This window comes from Eulemur rufifrons, chromosome 8 (genome assembly GCF_041146395.1).
Source record: "Eulemur rufifrons isolate Redbay chromosome 8, OSU_ERuf_1, whole genome shotgun sequence".
Classification (NCBI taxonomy): domain Eukaryota; kingdom Metazoa; phylum Chordata; class Mammalia; order Primates; family Lemuridae; genus Eulemur; species Eulemur rufifrons.
Window position 1 is genome coordinate 80,917,399 of NC_090990.1, and position 23,007 is coordinate 80,940,405.

At 38.3% G+C, this 23,007-nt stretch overlaps 1 protein-coding gene across 2 annotated transcripts; it reads right to left on the reverse strand.

Moving 5' to 3' along the window:
- Positions 1 to 4,687: 4,687 nt before the first annotated feature.
- On the reverse strand, positions 4,688 to 5,700 carry LOC138389739 (L-lactate dehydrogenase B chain-like). Of its 2 annotated transcripts, XM_069478306.1 has the most exons (2): positions 5,453 to 5,700; positions 4,688 to 5,278 (listed from the first exon to the last, which is right to left on the reverse strand). In XM_069478306.1, the coding sequence occupies exons 1-2, from the start codon at positions 5,698 to 5,700 to the stop codon at positions 4,696 to 4,698; spliced, it is 831 nt and encodes a 276-aa protein (XP_069334407.1). In that variant the 3' UTR covers positions 4,688 to 4,695. The 2 variants fall into 2 exon arrangements, with proteins under 2 accessions (XP_069334407.1, XP_069334406.1); XM_069478305.1 differs by having other exon boundaries at positions 4,688 to 5,700.
- Between the last annotated feature and the right edge of the window lie 17,307 nt (positions 5,701 to 23,007).

A 23,007-nucleotide genomic window follows, 5' to 3' on the forward strand; every position in this document is an offset into this window, starting at 1 on the left:
GAGAAAATTCTCTGTTTCAGTTAAGCATGTACCATGTATAGTGGTTACTATGGAAATACTCAAAGAAAATACCTAAAAAGAGATACAAAAATGAAAAATAATCTTTTCTCCAAGCAAAGAGTATGGAAATGAAACGAGTTACTTTATGAGGCAGTGAATTACCTGTTACTGAAAGTGTGTAACATAAAGCTTACACTGTGTAACATTTTATAACCATGTCCTCAAACGCCAGCACACTGGCACCCTACTCCCCAAGTCCTTTTCTCAGCAAGGCATTCTCCTCAGGTTTCTCTTCCCCTAGCTTATTCTCAGAAAAATAATAACAGTTCCTATTTCCCCAAAGCACTTAAATATAAGCTACTTTTTCATTAATTCATATATTTGGCAATATTTGTTGAGCACCTGCTATGGTACAATGGTGCTAAGCCCTGGGGACACAAACAGGGAGGCTAAATATTAAATTCCTGATAAACACCTGCCCTGTGGAGAGAGAAGGAAAGGAAAGGGATTTGTGTTGTTAACAAAGTAACGTTAAAATTTAAAAAAATAGTTCTGAAGCAAATGTGAAAAATGTTAACATTTTTTAAATTTTGGTTGTTGATTACATGGGTACTTGTCATGTTATTCTTGGTTCTCTTTTGTATTTTTCAATTAAAAACAGTTTGTAAAAACAAATAAAAGAGATTTTGAGACATTCCTGTAAGGTGACGACTGAAACATGTTCAAAGAATTTAGGAATATGGAGGTCTTTGGAGAAACTGAAGGAGTTAAGTGGAGGGCAGGCAAGGTGGACTGTGAGGTTGGACCATTCTCTTAAGACATTTGGCTGAAAAGTGGAGGAGAAAGGCTGGAAGAGGGATGCAGGTTGAGTCAGTGGTCCCAACTGTTTTGGCACGAGGGACCAGTTTCATGGAAGACAATTTTTCCACGGATGGGGCAGGGGGATAGTTTTGAGTTGATTCATAATTCAAGCATATTACATTTATTGGGCACTTTATTTCTACTATTACTACATTGTCACTTGCCACCCATTGATAGGGTTTTGATATGAGTCTGCAAGGAATTGATTTATAGTCTCTGTGCAGTCAAACCTCTCTGCTAATGATAATCTGTGTTTGTAGCTGCTCCCCAATGCTAGCATCACCACCTCAGCTCCACCTCAGATCATCAGGCATTAGATTCTCATAAGGAGCGCAAAACCTAGATCCCTCACATGTGCAGTTTATAGTAGGGTTGGTGCTCCTATGAGAATCTAATGCCGCTGATCTGACAGGAGGCGGAGCTTATGCAGTGATGTGAGCAATGGGGAGTGGCTGTAAATACAGATGAAACTTCGCTTGCTGGCCTGCTGCTCACCTCCTGCTGTGTGGCCTGGTTCCTAACAGGCCATGGACCAATACTGGCCCACGGCCCAGGGTTGGGGACAGCAAGGTTGAGTTATGTGCTTTTTATTGGGAAAGACTCAAGCATATTCAATGCCAATGGAAAGGATCCAGTTGAGAGGGAGAGTATGAAGCTACAAGAGAGAGAAGGGGAAATTGTTCATAAGCAGATAAAGCAGACAGGTCCAAAGCATGGAGAGAGGGACCAATGTTAGACAGGATGGGGAGCATCTCTTTATGCAGAACTAAAGGAGCAAGAGTAGATGCTGATGTAGATAAGTTTGTAGACTTCCTGGTTGAAAATTGAGGGTGTTCTTTGTGGTTTCTTAAAGTGGATTCATGCACATACACACACTTACTCAGAGACAGATAAAACTATGTAGAGGTCAGTGGTCATCATGGTGGTCAAGCTAATTTTCTCTTCATTGCTAAACTGACATCACATGCCATCTCACTACTGAAGTCCAGTTTTCTTGACTTCTACTCACTCCAGCAACCCTAGTTACTGCTATGTCCTCCCTTCTTGTTGCCTCTGGAATCTATACCTTTTTCTTCATCTCACAACTGCTGGTCTGACTCAGGACATCTTCATTTTTTCATCCAGGTTATTTCAACAGTTTTCTAACTGACCTTTTTATTTCCAATTCAGTTTCCACACTGTAACAAGAATTCTATTTCTAAAACACCATTCTATTAATGGAATTTCCCTGGCTAAAACCCCTCCATGGCTTTTTACTTTCTTTGAGATGAAAGCTGGCCCCCTACAACCACCTACAAGATGCTTCATAATCTGTGTCCAGCCTGACTCTCTCATCTTTCCTCATTGCATACCTCCTCCCCCTAAATCATACTGAAACCCTTATTGTTCCTTCAGTTTTGCTATGTGCTCTCTCCCTGGTGGGCTCTTGGATTGTTGTTTCTTCTGTTCCGTTCATGTCCCCTCACTTCCCAACCTTCACCTGGATAACTTCCAATTTATTCCTCAGTTCTTTTCTTAAGTGTAATTCTTCCAGAAACTTCTCCTGATCCCCTAGAACTGGAGTGGTTGCCTCTCAAAAGGGCACCCAAATCATCCTGGCCACACCTGTCATAGCATCCTTTTATCTCTATCTCACTCTCTATATTTATATATACGAGGGCTGTCCAGAAAGTATCCACCCATTTTTAATAAATTTTTCATATTATATGACTGGATGCTTTCCAGACAGCCCTCATATATATAAAGACAAAGTCTCTGTTATGTTTACCACTGTATCACCGACGTCTCACACAGCATCTGGCTTGCAATCAGCATTTCTAAAAATTGTCAACTAAATTAATGAATAAATGAATTAACGAATGATTTTTTTTACAGAAAACAAAATTGTCACTCAGCATGATCAAAGGCCTTTCCTGAAGTCTATCATCAAATAAATAAATGGTAAATCTGAGACTTGAGCTCTCCTCTCCTCTCTTCTCTTCTGTCTTCTCTCTTCTCTTTTCCTGGTAATGTCTTATGCTGGAAGATTTCATCCACATGGCTAGCCATATATATGGTGATGACTTACAAATGTATTTTCAGCCCACGGTTCCTTTCAGATCTCTAAAGTCACATCCAATGGTCCAGTCAACATTTCCTACTGGAGTGATTATAGAGATTTGAAGCTTAACACCATCTGACTAATTTAATCTTTTTGTTCAAAGCCTTTTAAGAGAGAAAATCTGACTGTCCTGACATGGATGGAATTGAAACAGGAGTCAGATACCCTGCCGGCAGTGAGGGTGGGGGTTGGAAGAAGAAGGCCAATAGGATAAGAAAGTCACAAGAATGTGAATATGCTTAGCTAAGATAAATGTAACCAATACAGACACTTAAGTTATTTCACTTTAGCCATAACATCTTTATCTAAGGTAAAAGGGGGAATTCCTTTAATTGGGGCATGCGCACAGTTGAGGCAACAATGTCCCTAAATGAACTACCCTCACTAATGTAGTAAAAATCACACTCACCAGCTGCATCACAGTTTACAAGTGCCATGGCAACTCCCAGAAGTTACCCTATAACGTCAAGAAAGGGGAGGGTTCCTGGTTGTAGGAACTCTCCACCCTTTCCCAGAAAATCCATGAATATTCTGCCTCCAGTTTTAGCATATCATTAATATTTAATATAAAAGAACAGACCCTAAACCTGTGACACTGTTTCTTTTTGGCTCAGTCCGCTCTTTTGCCTCTTTCTAAAAGAGTATACTTTGCTTTCAGTAAATCTATCTGCTTCTGCTTTTACCTCGTGTTTGAGTTCTTTTCCCTCACTGTGACCCTGCACTTAAATTCCTTCCTGTGTGGAAGTCAAGAACCTTCTCTGCCATCACTGGCCGTGGTCCGCACTGGTATCAAAGTGACCATTCTTATTCCCAGTGTGTTATGTGCTAGGCAGAGATGCGCACAGAATGAAGGGAACACAGAAAGGACCCAACTCTACCAGGAGGGTCACATAAGACCTCCTAAAGAGGTCTTATATAAAAAGGAGTATTTATAACAGAATTCTCAACATCATTCCTCCCCCTTTGGATCCAGGAAGTCAACTGGACATTTAGGAGAACCATCCCGTTCTTGGTTGGAAAATGCCCCTCACTTTGAATGTAAACATCTGACATTCCAGTTTAGACTCCTCCACAAGAACTGGACTGCCATCCTGTTTTGGCTTCCAGCTCAGCCCCTCTGCTACAAGTCCTGACTCTAAGACTCTGTGGGATGATAAAATACAAGATCATAGCTTGAAAATAGAGTGTGCATCTGGTGTGGATTGTTGTTTTGGTTTAATTAGGACTTGCTGTTTCCTGAATTCCTATAATCTCACTTGATGAATTGTGTTAGTTACTTGCTCTGCAGGCTTTGAACATGTGGCACATATCGAGAGGAAACGACTCCCCCTTTCCCTTTCGAAAATCATCTTCTGGTGCATTTTTTTAAAAAATCAAATGTGCTTGTTTTTTTGTGGGTTTTTTTTGTTTGTTTGTTTGTTTGGCTGTCTATAGAATTACCAATGCTGTGATGGACATTTGCTTCTCTGGAGAAGGAAGGGCCTGGCTCTGATATGCATTCAGCAGTACATTCAACTCAACACATTAGTTTTTTTTATGATAGTGTTAATTTTATTTGTTCAAGGGCTCATATTGCTAGCATTAAATCAAGCATGGGCTTTGATTCTTTGAGCCCAAATTCATTTATTTAGGAAGATAAAAGCAAACTATGGTCCATGTACATGGATGAAAACTAAAGGCTCAGGGTTAATCACATTGTAGTTTTTGAATTTCTACAGCCTAGAGCTCAGCAGTCACAGATCTTTCAGGTCCTTCTGGATGTCCCACAGGGTATCTGCACTTTTCTTGAGCTGAGCAACCTCATCATCCTCTAGCTTCTGGTTCATAACACTGGTTAATACCCTTGCGTTGAGGATACATGGGAGGCTCAGGAAGACTTCATTCTCAATGCCATACATCCCCTTTACCATTGTTGATACCAGATGAATCCTGGATAGATTTTTTAGCATGGATTCAATAAGATCAGCTATACTTAATCCAGTGGCCCAACTGGTATAACCTTTTAGCTTGATAACTTCATAGGCACTCTCAACCACCATCTCATGGACTTCTTTCCAATTTTCACTATCGTTGTCTGTTCCCATTTCTGGATTCAATTCCTGGAGAGAAACACCTGCCACATTCACTCCACTCCACACAGCCACACTTGAGTTGCCATGTTCTCCCAGAATCCATCCATGGCAGCTGCTGGGATGAATGCCAAATTTTTCAGCCATGAGATAGCAAAATAGAGCAGAATCCAGATTACACCCACTTCCAATCACACGGTGCTTGGGTAATCTGCTTAGTTTCCAGGTAACATATGTTAGAATGTCCCCTGGGTTGGAAACCACAATTATGATGCAATCAGGACTGTACTTGATGATCTGGGGAATAATGAACTTGAAGACATTAACATTTCTCTGTACCAGATTGAGACGACTCTCCCCCTCTTGCTGACGGACGCCTGCAGTTACCACCACAATCTTAGACTTGGCGGTCACAGAGTAATCTTTATCTGCCACAATTTTAGATGTCTGAAGAAATAAGCTCCCATGCTGCAGATCCATCATTTCTCCTTTAAGCTTATCTTCCAAAACATCCACAAGAGCAAATTCATCAGCCAGAGACTTTCCCAGAATGCTGATAGCACACGCCATACCAACATGTCCAACACCCACTACAGTGATTTTATTGTTTGGGACCGCTGCCTCTTTTTCTGCAACTGGTGCAATGAATTTTTCCTTAAGAGTTGCCATTGTGCATAGGAGAGAGAAGGCTCTGAAGTCCCCTGTAATAGTTGTGTGAAGACAATGTCAGCTCAACTCAACACATTCTAACATGCGTCTATGTGCAAGGCATGGTGGGAGTTATAGAGTAAAACAGTCTTACTCTCCCAGGATTTCTTACAAGTAACTATAATGCAAGGCAGACCATGATAAGAGCTATAATAGAGATAATTATCCCTTTCATTTATTTATCCCTGTTTAGTTTACAAAAACTTCCATATACATTACCTCATTTGATCCTTACAATGGCCATGTGAGATAGGTGTAATTATCTTCATTTTAGAGTTATAGGTAACCAAGGCTCCAAGAATTTAAATATCTTGCCCTTGTTCCCATAGCTAGCAGTCAGCCAGCATACAGATATTTTGAATTCTAGTCTAGTACCATGTAAGGACATAGGAGAGAAAGAGTAACTTCAGTGGAAGGATTAAGAGAAAGTCTTGTGGAGGAGATGTGGTCTAGGCTGGGCTTCTTCCTTCTGGAATACAAGTGAAAAGGAAAGGAATTCCAGAGAGAGAAGAAATACAAATCTGCACCTGAATGTTTATAGCAGCGCAATTCAGAATTGCGAAGATGTGGAAACAACCCAAGTGCCCATCAATACATGAGTGGATTAATAAAATGTGGTATATGTATATCATGGAGTACTACTCAGCTATAAGAAACAATGGTGATATAGTGCCTCTTGTATTTTCCTGGAAAGAGTTGGAACTCATTCTATTAAGTGAAGTATCCCAAGAATGGAAAAATAAGCACCACATGTACTCACCATCAAATTGGTTTCACTAATCATCACCTAAGAGCATATTTAGGAATAACATTGATCGGGTGTTGGGTAGATGTGGGTGGAGGAGAGGATGAGTATATACATACATAATGAGTGCAATGCGCACTGTCTAGGGGATGGACACGTTTGAAGCTCTGACTCGGGGAGGGGGTGCCAACGGCAATATACGTAACCTAAACTTTTGTACCCCCACAATATGCTAAAATAAGAATAAAAAAAAAAAAGAGTAAAGAAACCTTACAGATGTGGAGGTGGGAGAATACTAATTAGTTTGGGTATTTATGACATTCCAGTTGATACTATCAAAATTAATAAAACAATTATAAATTGAGCACTATAATAACTTTACATGATTAAGAAAAAATCTGCATTTGTCTTCAAGGACTACTTTGCTTGAGGAAAAACATAAACACAAAATAAATGAGACTAAAACAAGAGAATATCTAAAGAGTAGCCCTACTGTGACAGTACAAATAAGTGCTATAGGAGTAGAGCTTTATTTTTAGTTATTTATATTTTGTTTTATTGATATATTGATTGACTGCAGGGAAGGCAGGTTTTTGTTTGTTTGTTTGTTTGTTTGTTTTTGTTTTTTAAGTGTGGAGAGATTAAATTGCTCTAAAGAAATCAATGTTTCAAAGAAACACTAGGCATGGAGTTGGGCCTGAGAATGAGGCAATGTTGACAAGCTCCAAGTGAGTCAGGGCTCACATGTTCCGTGCCCAGTGAGTGCCCTCAGGGTGAGTGTGGGTGAATGGGGCTGCCTAGCAATGCTTACTGGGCTTGAAGAGGGATTGAAGGATTTAAGGAAAACGAGGTGAGCTCTCTGCATGAGGCGCTGATCTGTGCTGACTCATCCCACCTGGAAACAAACTAGCCCATTGGAAGAAAGGGAAAGAGAGAAAGTGGAGGAAGATCGCCTCTGGAGGGAAGGCAGACAGAAGTGCAGCAATTGGATAGCCACCGAGTTTAATGTATTCCTGGCAGGATGCTGGCACATAGAAGAATGTGATTTCACTTAATCCCTCCATCAAGTTTTGAAATAGACCAAACAGGCATCATAGATACATTTATAAGTAGCAAACACTCTTAAAAGGAGTTGAATAATGTACTCAAAGTAACAGAACCATAATTCAAAAGGTCTATTTGATCTATTTGTTAATACACATCAACTGTGTATTAACAGAGTAACCATTTTATATTAACATTTGTCACAGTTAATTAGCTTTAAAAATAGTGTGGCAGGAGTGCTATGCCCAAATTCACATTTGGGGAAATTGCAAAGAGTGTTATTAATACAATCAGATTTGGGAAACTGTATGTGCATGTATGTGTGTATATATGACTGTGTGTATATGTGTATGCGTGTGTGCATACTTGTGTGTGTGTGTGTGTAGCAGTGCCTAGAGGTGTGTATTTAGTTAAAGAAGGGTTTTATTTTGTTTTTAAAATGAACAATAACAAGAGCACATTTGTGTTCTGCTGGGAATGACCAAAGGAGAGTACATAACGAGCAAGGTTCTGAAGAAGGTCAAAGGGGTGGGACCCAGAGGACAGGGGAGGGAGGGAGGGATCCTTCCCCCACCAGGAGACCGCACAAGACAGGCAGGTACCTTTGTGGCACTTCCAGTGCCTGCCTTTAGCAAGGTTTGTTATTGTTATGGCCTTTTTAGTCTATTTACCAAAACACACTTTTTTCTTTACAGCTTTATTGAAGCATAGTTGACATACAATAAACTGTACACATTTAGAATGTACAGTTTGATGAACTTGACTTATACATATACCCCAAAACCCTCACCACCATTAGAAGAATGAATGTATCCATCAACCACTTGAGTTTTCTCGTGTCCCTTTGTAATGTCTCCCTCCAGTTCCTCCCCAGTCCCACCCCACCCAGGCAAACACTGATCTGCTCTCTGTTGCTATAGATGCTCTTGCATTTGCTAGACTTTTAGATAGGTCAGATCACACCACATGTACTATTTTTTGTCTGGCTTCTTTCACTTAGCATTATGTTGAGATTCATCCACGTTGTTGCATGCATCAACCATTCATTTTTTTGTGTTGTTGAATAGTATTCTGTTATATATAATAGATGAGCCACAATTTGTGTCCGTTCACCTGTTGAAAGACATTTGGGTCATTTTACAGTTTGGGCTATTGTTAAATAAAACTGCTATGGACATATTTATGTACAAGTTTTTGTCTAGATATAAGTTTTTATTTCTCTTGGATAAGTAAGTACCTGAGAGCAAAATGATTAGAACATATGGTAGCTATATGTTTAACTTTTTATGAAACTGCCAATTTTTTTTCCAATGTGGTTGTACCATTTTATACTTCACCAGCGCTTTGTCATTGGGTTTTGTTTTAATTCATTTGTAGTCAGAATATATACTTTGTAGGATCTGTTTTCCCTCTCTATAAGGTTTTTGTTTTAATATGTTATATAAATGGATTAATATGATGTGTGGCCTTTTGAGACTGGCTTTTTACACTCAGCATGCTGCCTTTGAGATTTACCCAAGTTGTTGCACGTACCAATCTTTCATTCTTTTTTATTGCTGAGTAGCATTTCAGGGTATGGATATATCACCATTTGGTTAACTGTTCACCTGTTGAAAGATTATTTTGGTTCTTTACAGTTTGTGGATATTACAAAGAAAATTGCTATGAACAATTGTGTACATATAGGTTTTTATGCATATGTAAATTATTACTTTTCTGAAATAAATGCCCATGACTATAATTTTTGAGTTGTATGGTAAGTGTATGTTTAGTTTTAAAGGAAATTTCTACTAAATTCTTTTCCAGAGAGACTGTGACATTTTATATTCTTATGAGTGATGTATGAGAGGTCCTGTTTCTACACATCCTTGTCAGCATTGGGTATTATCACTATTTTTTCATTTTAGTTATTCCAATAGGTATATTGGAGAACTGACATTTTAACAATATTAAATCTTCTGATCCATCAATACAGTATATCTTAGTAAGTTTTCTTTACTTTCTCTCAGGAATGTTTTGTAGCTTTCAGTGTGCAGGTATTACATATCTTTGTTAACATTATTCCAAAGTATTTCACATTTTTGTTGCTATTTTAAATGTCATTTTTAATTACAATTTTCAGTTGCTCATTGCTAGTACATAGAAATACAATTGATTTTTGGATGTTACTTTGGTATCCTGCAAATTTGTTAAACTCAATTATTAGTTCCAGGATATTTTTTATAGATTCTATTAGATTTATATGTAGGCTGTCATGTTATCTGCAAATAAGAACAGCTTTACTTCTTTCTCCACAACCTGAATGTCTTTTATTTTATTTTTTTTCTTTACTTATTGCACTGGCTAGAACTTCTAATACAACATAGAACACAAGTGGTTGATAGTAGGCATCCATGCCTCTCTGCTCTTCCTAGTGTTAAAGGCTTCAGTGTTTTACTATTAAGCATTTTATTCATTTTAGGGTTTTCCTGATAATGTCTTTATCTTGGTTTGGGTTCAGAATCACGATGGACTCATAAATGAGTTGAGAAGTATTTCCTTCTCTTTAATTTTTTGAAGGAATTTGTATAGTATTGGTACTATTACTTCACCAAATGATTGTTAGAATTCACTAGTGAAGTCATGTGTCTAAAGTTTTTTTTGTGAGGAGGTTTATAACCACAGTTTAATTTCTTTAATAGGTATAGAACAATTCAGGATATATATTTCTTCTTGAGTGAGCTGTGGTAGTTTGCATCTTCTCAGGCACTGGTTTAATGTCATCTAAGTTGTCAAATTTATTAGCTTAAAGCTATTCATAAAATTCCCTTGTGACCCTTTTTATGTCTATAGAATCTATAGTGATGTCCCCTTTCTCATTTCTGATGTTAGGAATTGGTGTCTCTCTTTTTCTCCTGATCAGTATGACTAAAAGTAATTTTACTGATCTTCCAAAAGAAACAGCTCTTGGTTTTCTTGCTTTTTGTCTATTGCTTTTCTGTTTTTATTTCAATGATTTCTGCTCTGGTCTTATTTATTTCTTTTCTTCTGCTTATTTTTCCTTTGATATCTTTTTTTTTCTAGTTTCTTAAGTTGGAATCTGAGGGCATTTATTTTTCTCTTCTTTTCTAAATAGGCTTTTAGTGCTCTAAATTTTATTCCTCTAAGTACTAGTTTATCTCCTTTCAGAAAATTTTGAAATGTTACTTTTTTCATTTCTGTTAATTTCAAAATGCTTTCTAAATTTTTTAAATTTCTTATGTGACCTACAAGTTATTTAGAAGTGTTTTATTTAGTTTCCAAAGATTTGGGATTTTTCACATAACTCTGTTATGGGTTTTGATCTAATCCATTTGCAGTTAGAATATATACTTTGTATGATTTGAACCCTTTCAAATTTACTGCAATTTGTTTTATGGTCCAGAATGTGGTACATGGCATATCTTGGTAAATATGCCATGTGCACTGTAAGGAATGTGTATCTGCTGTCACTGAGTGGAGTGTTCCATAAACGCTAATCAGACCAAGTTGGTTGATAGTTGTCATTCGAGTCTTTTATATCCTTACTGATTTTCTACCTACTTGTTGTATCATTATGGAAATCTCTGACTATACTTTTGGATTTGTCTATTTTTATTTGCAGTTCTATCAGTTTTTGAAGCTCTTCACTTATTTTGAATGTCTGTTATTAGGTGCATAGATGTTTATTATTTTTATGTTTTCTTGATAAATTGAGTCCTTTATTATGAAATGGAACTTTTCATCCCAAGTAATATTCTTTGCTCTGAAATCCAGTTTGTCTTATATTAATATAGCCACTCTAGTTTACTTTTGAGCACAGTTCATAAGGTACATATTTATACATCCTTTACTTTTAACCTATTCAAGTCTTCATATTTAAAGTGGATTTCACTTTGGGAATATACAGTTGAATCTTGCTTTTCAATTCAATCTGGAAACCTTTGCTTCTTAATCAGGGTGTCTAGATCATTTACTTTTAATATAATTATTGGCATAGTTGTTTTTAATTCTAACATAATGTTATTTGATTTCTTTTTGTCTCATGTATTGTTTTTTTCCCTTTTCTCCCTTTTCCTGTTTTCATTTGGATTAATTATTATTATTCCATTTTATCTCCTTTGTTATCTTATTAGCTATAAGTGTGTTTTTTTTTTAAGTTGGTTCCTCTAGGATTGATAGTATACGTATTTATCAAAGTATATATTAAAGTAATATTACACTTTTTCATGTAGTGCAAGATCCTTACAACAATGTGCAGTTTACCCTTGAACAACATGGGTTTGAACAGCATGGGCCCATTTATGCATGGATTGTTTTTAATAAATACAGTCAGTCCTCCATATCCATGGGTTCTGCATCTGCAACCAAATGTCGATCAAAAATACAGTATTCATGGGATGTGAACATACTGCATATATGGAGGGCTGACTTTTCATATACACAGGTTGCATAGGGCTGACTGCAGGATTTGAGTATACATGGATTTTGGTATATGCTGGGGGTCCTGCAACCAATCCCCTGCATATACTGAGGGACAAATGTACTTCCATTTTTCCCTCCAAATCTTTGTGCTATTTTTATATTGTACTGTAAAGATTTGTTCTACTATCTTCTCTCTTGCATTGTATCTAAAGAGAAGTCTGCTTCTACTTATCTTTGTTCCTCTGCTTATAATATGTTCCCCTTTCCCCTATAGAAGCTTCTACATTTTTCTCTATATCATTGCTCTGAAGCAATTTGACTAGGATGTGCAGAGGTGAAATTTGCCATGAGGGAGACCTGAAAAGAGGCTGTACATGGTGAATTCCACATGTGACACAGGGAAGGTGATGGTAATCAAGTAGAAATGAGATGACAAATGCTTCCAGAAATTATTTGGAATAAGAGCTAGCATAAGAATAGGAAGGAAATGGAAAATTGAAAAAGGAAAATGAAGAAGAATTTTTCCCCTTCCTGAGAACATAGAAAAGATGATGTTTCAGTTTACTGTTATATCAGAAGTTCAAAATGAGAAAATGGTAATAAATCAGGATGAATTTTCATTTTACATAGAGAATGACTTTTTAATAATCACTATGATAATGATACATTAATTAAGATCTTGGTGCTCAAAACTTTCAAGAAGAAATTTCACTTTTACTGGTTTGCAAATATCCCCCTCCACACAGGCTGTGGATTACACCAGTTTGTCCCTTGAACTCTTCTCTCTGAGAATCTATCAATTTATTAAGATAAATATATATATAATATTTCTTATATTATATATGCATATAATATAAGAAAAAATATTTCTTAAGGTGCCTTAATGGCTGAAATTGTTAGTTAATTTTAAGAGAGTCAAAGTACAGGTGTTATACCCCAAGGACAAGATTTTCATTCCAGGCTGGGCACAGTGGCTCACGCCTGTAATCCTAGCACTCTGGGAGGCCGAGGCGGGAGGATCGTTCAAGGTCAGAAGTTCGAGACCAGCCTGAGCAAGAGCAAGACACCCTCTCTACTAAAAATAGAAAGAAATTATCTGGCCAACTAAAAATATATATAGAAAATATTAGCCGGGCATGGTGGCACATGCTTGTAGTCCCGGCCACTCAGGAGGCTGAGGCAGGAGGATCACTTGAGCCCAGGAGTTTGAGGTTGCTGTGAGCTAGGCTGACGCTACGGCACTCACTCTAGCCTGGGCAACAGAGTGAGACTCTGTCTCAAAAAAAAAAAAAAAAAAAAAGATTTTCACTCCAGCTTTACTACATTCTAACTGTGTGACCTTGAGTAAGTCACTTAACGATTGGATCTTCAGTTTCTCCAACTGTAAAATGAATGTAATAAAATTCATCACTGTTAGGGAAGTAATTACTGTTTCTATCCAACTTATCAGAATTTTGCAAGGGCTAGGTAACACAATACTGGTGAAAATACTTTGTCAACTATAAAGGACTATGAAAATATTAATTTTCATTTTTCCTAAATAAATTGACTTAGTGTAGGTTAAAGGGAAAGTGGAGGGTTATGAAAGCACTGATGAACGCTGTGGGGAAAAATGTTTGTCAACAGTGTGCTTCAAGTGGAAATGAAAACATAGAATAGACTTCAGATTTGTGAAAATCCTAGAATGGCAGCTGGTGAGGAAGAGAGGGAAGTCAAAATGTTTCAGTTTATAAGATGCAACAGATATACAGGTATATCTTGTTTTATTGCACTTTGCTTTATTGCATTTTGCAGATATTGCATTTTTCACAAATTGAAGGCTTATGGCAACCCCGCTTCAACTAAGTCTACCGGCACCATTTCTCCAACAGAACGTGTTCACTTTGTGTTTATGTGTCACATTTTGATAATTCTTGCAATATTTCAAAATTTTTCATTATTATTATATCTTTTATGGTGATCTGTAATCAGTAATCTTTGATGTTTTACAGTAATCTTTGATGTTACTATTGTTGTAATTGTTTAAGAACACCACAAACCATGTCCATAGAAGATGGCAAAATTAATCGATAAATGTTATGTGTGTTCTGACTGCTCCACCAGCCAGCCATTCTCTTATTTTTCTTCCTCTCCTTGGGCCTTCCTATTCCCTAAGACACAACAATAATAACATTGGATCAATTATTAACCCTACAATGACCTCTAAGTGTTCAAATGAAAGAAAGAGTCACGTTTCTCACTTTAAATCAAAAGCTAGAAATGATTAAGATTAATGAGAAAGGCACATCAAAAGCTTAAATAGGCCAAAAGCTAGGCCTCTTGTTCCAAGAGTTAGCCAAGCTTTCCTTTGTGAATGCAAAGGAAAAGTTCTTGAAGGAAATTAAAAGTGCTATTTCAGTGTGAAACAGCCTCATTGCAGATATGGAGAAAGTATTATGGGCCTGGATAGAAGATCAAACTAGCAACAACATTCTCTTAAGCCAAAGCCCAATCCAGAGCAAAACCCTAACTCTATTCAATTCTTTGAAGGCTGAAAGAGGTGAAGAAACTGCAGAAGAAAAGTTTGAAGCTGTCACAGGTTGGTTGATGAAGTTTAAGGAAAAAAGCCATCTCCATAACACAAAAGTTCAAGGTGAAGTAGCAAGTGCTGGTGTGGAAGCTGCAGTAGGTCATCTGGAAGATCTAGTTAAAATAACTGATAAAGGCTGCTGTACTAAATAACAGATTTTTTTCATGAACAAAACTGTCTTATATTGGAAGAAAATGCTATCTAGGACTTTCATAGCTAGAGAGAAGTCAATGTCTGGCTTCAAAGCTTCAAAGGACAGTCTGACTCTCTTGTTAGGAGCTAATGCCTTTTGTGACTTTAAGCTGAAATGCTCATTTACCATTCCAAAAATCCTAGGGCCTTTCAGAATGACGACAAATATACTCTTCCTATGTTCTGTAACTGGAACAACAAAGCCTGGATGACAGAACATCTGTTTACAACATGGTTTACTAAATATTTTAAGCTCACTGTTGAGATCTACTACTCAGAAAAAAAGATTCCTTTCAAAATATTACTGCTCACTGACAATGCACCTAGTCACCCAACAGTTCTGATGGAGATGTGCAAGGTTATTCATGTTGTTTTCCTGTCTTCTAACACAACAGCCATTCTGTAGTCCGTGTATCAAAAAGTAATTTTGATTTTCAAACCTTACTATTTAAGAAATATATTTCATAAGACTATAGCTGCCATAGTTAGTGATTCCTTTGTTAGATCTGGGCCAAGTAAATTGAAAGCCTTCTGGAAAGAATTCACCATTCTAGATGCCACTAAGAACATTGGTGATTCATGGAAGGAGATCAAAATAGCAACATTAACAGGAGTTTGGAAGAGGTGGATTCCAACCCTATGGATGACTTTGGGGGCTTCAGGGCTTCAGTGGAGCAAGCAACTGTAGATGTGGTGCAAACAGCCAAGACTGTTGATGGGTCGGTCAGCAGCCATCAACATCAAGGCAAGACTCTCCACCAGCAAAAGGATTACAACTCGCTGAAGGCTCAGGTAGCATTTTTTAGCAATAAAGTATTTTTAATTAATATATGTACTTTTTTTAGACATAATGCTATTTCACACTTAATAGACTACAGTATAGCGTGAATACAACTTTTATATGCACTGGGAAACCACAAATTTGAATGACTTGCTTTACTGTGATATTTGCTTTATTGAGGTAGTCTGGAACTGAACTCACAATATCTTCAAGGTATGCCTTTATGACTAAAATAAAATAAAAAAAAATAAGTAATATAAAGGATCGGGTCCAGCTACTGATTGCAGGTGACAACCTATCTTAGCCATTCCACAAGTGGATCTAGTCTTTGAATTGCCAATGCTATAGTCACCCATTTCTGGTAAGAATAGAGGCATGACACAGCATAGGAGAAAAGCATTATCTTCAAAAAGTTTAATTTATTCCTACTCTTAAAATCATAATAGGAAGTTGGTTGACTATGCAGTCCAAACAGAGAACAGCAATTTTGACTACAGCCAAGAAAGAAACAAAATTGTTTCCCTAGGCCCACAATACTATTGCAGTGAGAAACACTGTATTTGAAAGTTTGACCCCTAGTGGATATATCAGGCATAAAAGTATCACAGACTAAAGAGAGATTTGATGAATGCCGAGGAGAGGAAGGAGATCTGCCTTGAAGCAGCAACAGTATGTCACTTACTTTGTATACTGACAGAGCTTTTATGAAACTATTTTGTGAGACTGATTTTTCTGCATTTCACTCTTAGAACACTCCCCAAGGCCAATATAAGATATGCCCACACTTCAAGATTCTTTACAAGAGTTTCCCAAATCAGATTTTTTTCCCAATTCCTCTGGCAAATTCCAGTGATCATCCACTTGCCATCTGACTCCTACCGAGGCATGATGCTCATCAATCAGAAGAACACAGGATTGGAGAAGATTTTAAAGTTTATTCATTTATTCCTTGGCATTCTTCATGTTCTATATGCCAACTGCTGTTTCATGCACATTACATACATTAACTCATATAATCGTTAATCATTTAATCATTCGTATAACACTTGTTGAGCTCACATCAAGCTCTTATGATATCAGACCCTGTGCTTGCTGTAAAATAGCCTTTCTCTCAAGGAACCCACAGTAAACTAGGTGAGGTAGACATATAATACAGTGTTTCATGATTATCTGTTTAAAAGCAGTGATTAATTACACAGAGAGAAGTACAGAATCGTAGAGGAAGAGTACCTAGTCTGGGAGGGAGGGAACAGGAGAGGTGTCAGGGAGAGCCTACTAAAGGTGTCACCTGAGTGCTGAGTCTCAAGAGTGAGCCAGTAGAGCAGAGTGGGGCTGTGACACAGTGAAGAGGACGTTTCAGAGGGGAGAGCAGGAACGAATGCACAGAGGTGATGATCAGTATGAGACATATGGAAGCCACCAGCAGCTCAGTGTTGCTGGAGCATAAGGATGGAGAATGACGGTGCAAAAGATGAGGCTGAAGGTGAGCACAGGATTAAGTGCAGGAGTTTAGTCTTTGAACCGTGTAGACAAATGGATTTCCCTGAAGACTTTTAATCAGGAGAATAAGTGCTCAGATTTATATTTTATATATTTCATATAGTTTAGATAGTCTGGTGGCAATGGGGGGTGCATGATTAGAAATATACAATTAGTTATGACACCTATATCATTATAACTATAAACTTCAACACCATAAGTATCCGTATTGTCAGTGTAATAAACTATTGTACAGCTTTCTGTAGCGCACTTGACTATGCACTAAATAATGAATCAACGATACCAAGGAAATCTTAACTTTTTTAAACTTTCATTAAACTTTAAAGTTTCCTCCTTTGTTATTTACTTGAAGGGAGATGTGACTAGACCTATTTCTGGTTAAAAGCTACATGAAATTGAAAAAAGCTAGACCTTCTCTCTTCTAGTCTTGTTTTTCCATTGACTAGCTGTGAGTCATTGGAACAAACCTCACCTTCCTCAATCATAGAATAAATGGATTGGGACAGGTGGTGCTTAAGTTCCGTTTAAACACAAAAGTTCTATGAAGTAATTTCTATTACTTTTAATACTTTCCTAGTCTTCATAGGGAATTGGCAGCAGATACATAAGTACCTTTATATATCTCATCTCAGTGTTTGTGAGTAGGACAAGCAGCGTGATTATGTATGATAATGAAACCTCGCAGATCTGCAACATTAACATTGTAGATGTAAACATACATACAGTGCCCCTACTAAACAGTATGCAATGCATTTTTGTGTGTGCCAGCATATTAAACTATCCAGAGTACCCTTATGTGGCAACATAGTGAGTAGAGTTTAATGTTTTAACTTTAAGAAATCTTTTTGAATTCTTCCTTTACTCTTTCTTAAATGATGCTCTGATTGCATTTATAATTTGGAAAAAATCTTAGCCAATTTTTATAAGAAAAAGTTCAAAAATTAATGAAAATTCTGTTAACATTAAATTGTTAACATTTAAATTGTTAACATTCTTGAAAAATTCTGTGGGGGTAAAAACAAGTGTTTCATGGCTAAAGTGACAATGTGTTTCAGAAGCGTATCTAATCTTTGCAATTACAAATTTCATAGCGGGTAATAAGAGATAGGATGTACTTTGCTTTGCTGAAACCTGGTAATAATGCAGGGACTTGCTTAAACCAACAAATAATTGATTATCCTTCACATTCAAGTGTAAAGAAGACCCTGATTCATGACCTGGATTGTTCTTTCTCTTTAAGGGCATTCATAGAGGGGCTCTAATTGCTTTACCTGTGAGCCAAAACATCTACAACAGTTCACTTTTATGGTCTTTGGACATGCTGTTGGGTGATTTTCTGTTCAGCTGGTCAGATCCACCATCTGACCACCCAAATCATTACAATGGATGAAATAAAAGACTAAGACACTGTCTTATGACCAAGGATGCAATGTCTTGTCATGACTTGGTGTGTATATTTCTCTTAAAATTGGGAAATCAATAACTCCATCACCAAGTATCTAGGCTGTCTATCTGTTTAAAATAAAGACATAATCATTTATTTGCTTCTTGGAGTGTCCATCCAGCTTTTAAAGCAGTTTTCCTTGAACAGCATGAATGTATGTGGGCACATGGAATGAAACACACACTCTCTCTCTCTCTTTCTCTCTCAGTGAGAAAAGAGAGCAAGTGCTATATAAGGAACCCACTGATGGGAAATAACCAAGTAACATGGACCTGAATGCATACATGGGCAGTAATGAGACTGCCAGTGATCAGCGGAAGATGAAGGGGAAATGCCTGTCTAGGAGAGAGCATGCCTTGTGCAGATATCAAAGCACTGCTTCTAAGAGAGGCAATTTTTCTATTGCTGTTGGCAGGGATGGATACTAATGCAAATCATTCAGGGCCCTACAAAAGGCTTGACATAGTCTGAACTTGGCAGGAGCTAGTTGGGATTGTGACATTTATCCCCTTCCAATCCTTTAAACTGACATGACGCCTTCCTGTCTCCAATCTCAGACTGACCACTTGGGGTGGTTGCTTTCAGGCCACTGTGACGAGAGCTGACTGCAGTGGTTTTGGTTTGGTGTGACAGGCAGCAGTCCAGAGCTGAAAACAATAGAGATTGAGACAGAGAGTCTGCCTTAGCTGCAAAGTTCCCTACAGCACTCGACTGCTATGTTCAGTGGTCTCTCAAGTGGAGTACGTGCACCTCAGGGGTTAAAAATGATGAGCCATTGAGGTGCAGGATGAAATTATTGGGATGCTATTTACATTCATTTGCATTTCATTTCCATTTTGTGTATATTTTATGAAATACACAATATATTAATACAATTTTACATGTACCAATGTGTAATGTATAAGCAAATATATACATTTACTGGGGGAACAATCTAAAACATTTTTATTAATAGGGATGCATAATCAAATAGGTATACAGGTCACCGATGCTGTTGCTCAGGTTAATGTATGCGTTTCTTGAAGAGGGTCTTTCTTTGCCTCTGAAAGAGTTCGTCAGATTCCAGAGTTCTGTTTCTTTCTCATTGCTATTAATCATCATACTACCTCTGTCTACTCTGTATTCTGTAATCTGTTGCCATTTTTCTAGGAGCTAGTTCTTCAAAAAAAAGATTTAATTAAAAAAATTATTACAGAGGAAGGTAAAATTTATCTGAGGTTCTTAATCGATTTGAGTGACATTAGGAGTTTGTAGGGAAAATGAAGAATGATTAGGTATTGCAAGATGCAGTATTTCCTGGGTTATTTTAAGGGGCTTTATTTTATCTATATGTGCTATAAATATAAAATCAAGAGTAAAATGGGGACATGTGAGTATGTATAAAGTATTTGGCAATCCTCAGATCGTAAATAATACTTCACCTCTTGAAGCGAGGTACCTGGCTGCTAAGGAGCACCCTGGAAAGCCTCAACCATGACCCCTGTGAAGATGCCCTACATCTATGATTGTTTCTGTGCTTTGTGGACACAAGGACAAAGCGTATGTTTTCTCTGTTTCCTTTGTTCAGGCAGCTAGAGGTGAATAAGTGATGATTTCATCACTGATGAAACCACTGATGATGAAATAGGCAGTCTGGAGTCTGACACCTGAGCTCCCACAGGAGTACTTGTGACAGTGTAGCAGGTGATGAGGGAGGGTGGAAATGGCAGGGCAGGATCAAAGAGAGTAGTGTGTGTGTGCACGTATGTGTGCCCACGTGAGCGTGCCCGTGTAAGTGTGATGCTGGATAATGAAAGAAGAGCATGCACTGGCTTAGAGCCTGAGAGGGTATCACCTTTCTGTGCACAACGGAGAAACAAAGCACATTGGTAACTGAATTTGCCCCAATACACTGTGGCGAATATTTCAAGATACTATATACAGGTGTTTCTACCAATACAAATATAGACTATCACCTTGAAATCAGCAAAAAGGAGACTGTTACGACTCACCCACTTTAGAATGGAAGTTCTGAGGAGGCAAACCTGCTCATTTTAAGTGCTGGACTCTGGATCCAGAGCCTAAAACATGGCGATTTTCGGCAGAAGAGAAAGAGTGCGCCTGAATCCTCCGACCTCCCTTAGCACAACAGCAGACACCCACCCTCAGCCAGGGCGCAGAACAAGTTGCTGGCAACTCGGACAAGAAACCTGTCCTTCAGCGACCCCAGGACAGAGTTCCAGAGCACACAGAGCTCCGTGGGGGGCTCCCTGGAGTCCCAGTCCTGCCCCATGTTTCCTAAATGGAGCTCCGTCTGGCGCCTGTCCCGCAGCTTGACTTCCCTTACACTGGCGCTCTGCGTCTGCTGCAAGGACCGTTGGAAGGAAGCACCACAAACCGGGCGGCATGAACAACAGAAACGTAGACCGCCCAGATCAAAGCTTTAGCAGGGTTGCTTCCTCCTGAGAGCCACAGGGGAAGGATCTGCTCCAGGCCTCTCTCCTTGACTTGTAGATGGCACAGTCATCTAGATGGCCCTGTCTTCATACTGTCTTTCTTCTATGTGTGTCTGTCTCTGCTTCCAAATTTCTCCTTTTCATAAGGACACTAGTCATGTTGGATTAAGGCTCACCATAGTGACCTTATTTCCATTTGATTACCTCTGTAAAGACCCTCTCTCTAAATAAGGTCACATTCTGAGGCCCTAGAGCTTAGGATTCAACCTATGACACCTGCTAAGAAACATTTTGGGATGTTTTCCTTAAATTTCCCTCCATAATTTTTACGGAGTGGTTAGCTATCATCCCTCCTACCCACACCCCAAATACAAGAGCACAGAGCTTCAAGAAGCCTGAGAAAAGTCAGCCGGCTCAACTTGTGCCAAAAGAGTTGTATACAGGTACAGGATGGTGAAGGAGGGCTGGGATCAAGAACACTGATATATTTCCTTGTCTTAATCTTATAAAGAGAGATCACCAAGCAAAGCAGATCTTTGCAGAAAGATATCCACAGGTTAAGATGGCCTTGTAAGCACAAGACGAAGTGAGCCCCGGGCCAGTGGGTCTGAGCAGCCATGTGGCAGGATGAGGGAAGGATGTGAATTACAAAAGAAGAAAAAGGCATTTTTGTATTGTGGAATCGTCTTCTCACATAGCCTTTAAAATTTAAAATTTGCACCTTAGAGGCTTGCGGAAGAGAAGACATCCCAGCATGAGGAGTTTATTAGAGCATGGGCCATGGAGTCAAGCAGCTCCAGTTTCAACTAACCCTCCCAGCCCACCTGGACCCCCAGCTCTGCCACGTACATGCCACGGGACGTCGCTTAACGCGTTACTTAACTTCTCAGAGCCTTGCTTTACCTAGCTGTTAAATGGAGATGAAAATACATGCCTTACATATTTGCAGTAAGGATTATGAATTCTATAATTGAAAACATTGTATTAATAATAACAATACCACATACTGGTGTGCAGTACACAGTTGCTCATAGTGTTAATATGGGGGTGGAAAGATGATCTGGGTCAGAGGTTTTCAACTTTGGCTGCATTTGAGAATTATCAGGAAGTTTCAAGAAAGTTTTTTTAAGTTTTGAGGCTGCACCCCAAGTCTGCTAAATAAGAATATCTGGAAGATTCCAATATGCTGCCAAGGTTGAGAGCCAATGATCTAGATTACTTATCCTAATTCAAAGTATATCATAGGCCGAGAAAATATCTGCTCAAACCATTAAAATTTCCATAGGCATATCATACATACATATAGAGAGAAAATGCGTCAAGGTAATTTTAGGCTATTTAAATCTATTTTTAATTACTTCTTTTAGAACTAAAGTGAAATTAAAATCACATGCATCACACTGACAGGATATATTCACTTTGGCTGCCAAAACAAATTTTAGATTTAAAAATTAAGAAGCTTCAGATGGAAATGTTTAACAGATTGATGAAAATTAAATTGGTTTCAGTATATGGACCAGTAAACTAGGAAGTACTGTTACTTTCCAAAACCTAATTCTCTAATCCTAAGAGGCTTGAATACCTTTCATTTTTCCTCCTCTACAGATTTACTTAACACACCATCTTTCTATCTGAACTCTGGCCCACTTCCAGCAGGAACAAGCATGCCTCCTCTGAAATCATTCATGGTCACATTGAGCAGTGAAGGTTCATATCAGAAGACCAGAGTGTGAACCTAGGAATGATTGTAACTTTCTCATATCATGGGTATGTGTCTACTGGCAGTCTATGCCTACAAAGCAATTCTTAGCCATGGAAACACTTCTATGGATATGATCAATTTAGTGGAGCCAGGATCTAGGTTGGATGCAGCCCTCTTGAGAAGGTCAGTGTCTTCTCCATGGCAGATCCCTGCTCTGAACCTCCACAGAACTGGTCTGGGTACCCTGACGGAATAGACTCAGCCACTCTGACTCTGATGATGGGAAGAGTATGGAGCTGTCTAGATGGTAAGATTGGAGGACCATGTAATGGAAAGTCCAACCACAGATACCTTATTTACTGGCCTGACAAGTGGTTGATATTCCCACCTTAAGGATTTCTTTGGTCTCAGAATTGAAGATTCAAGCAAATATG

Bases quoted from the DNA above. Each gene is read 5' to 3' on its own strand.
- LOC138389739 (XM_069478305.1), bottom strand. From the start codon at position 5,700: ATGGCAACTCTTAAGGAAAAATTCATTGCACCAGTTGCAGAAAAAGAG.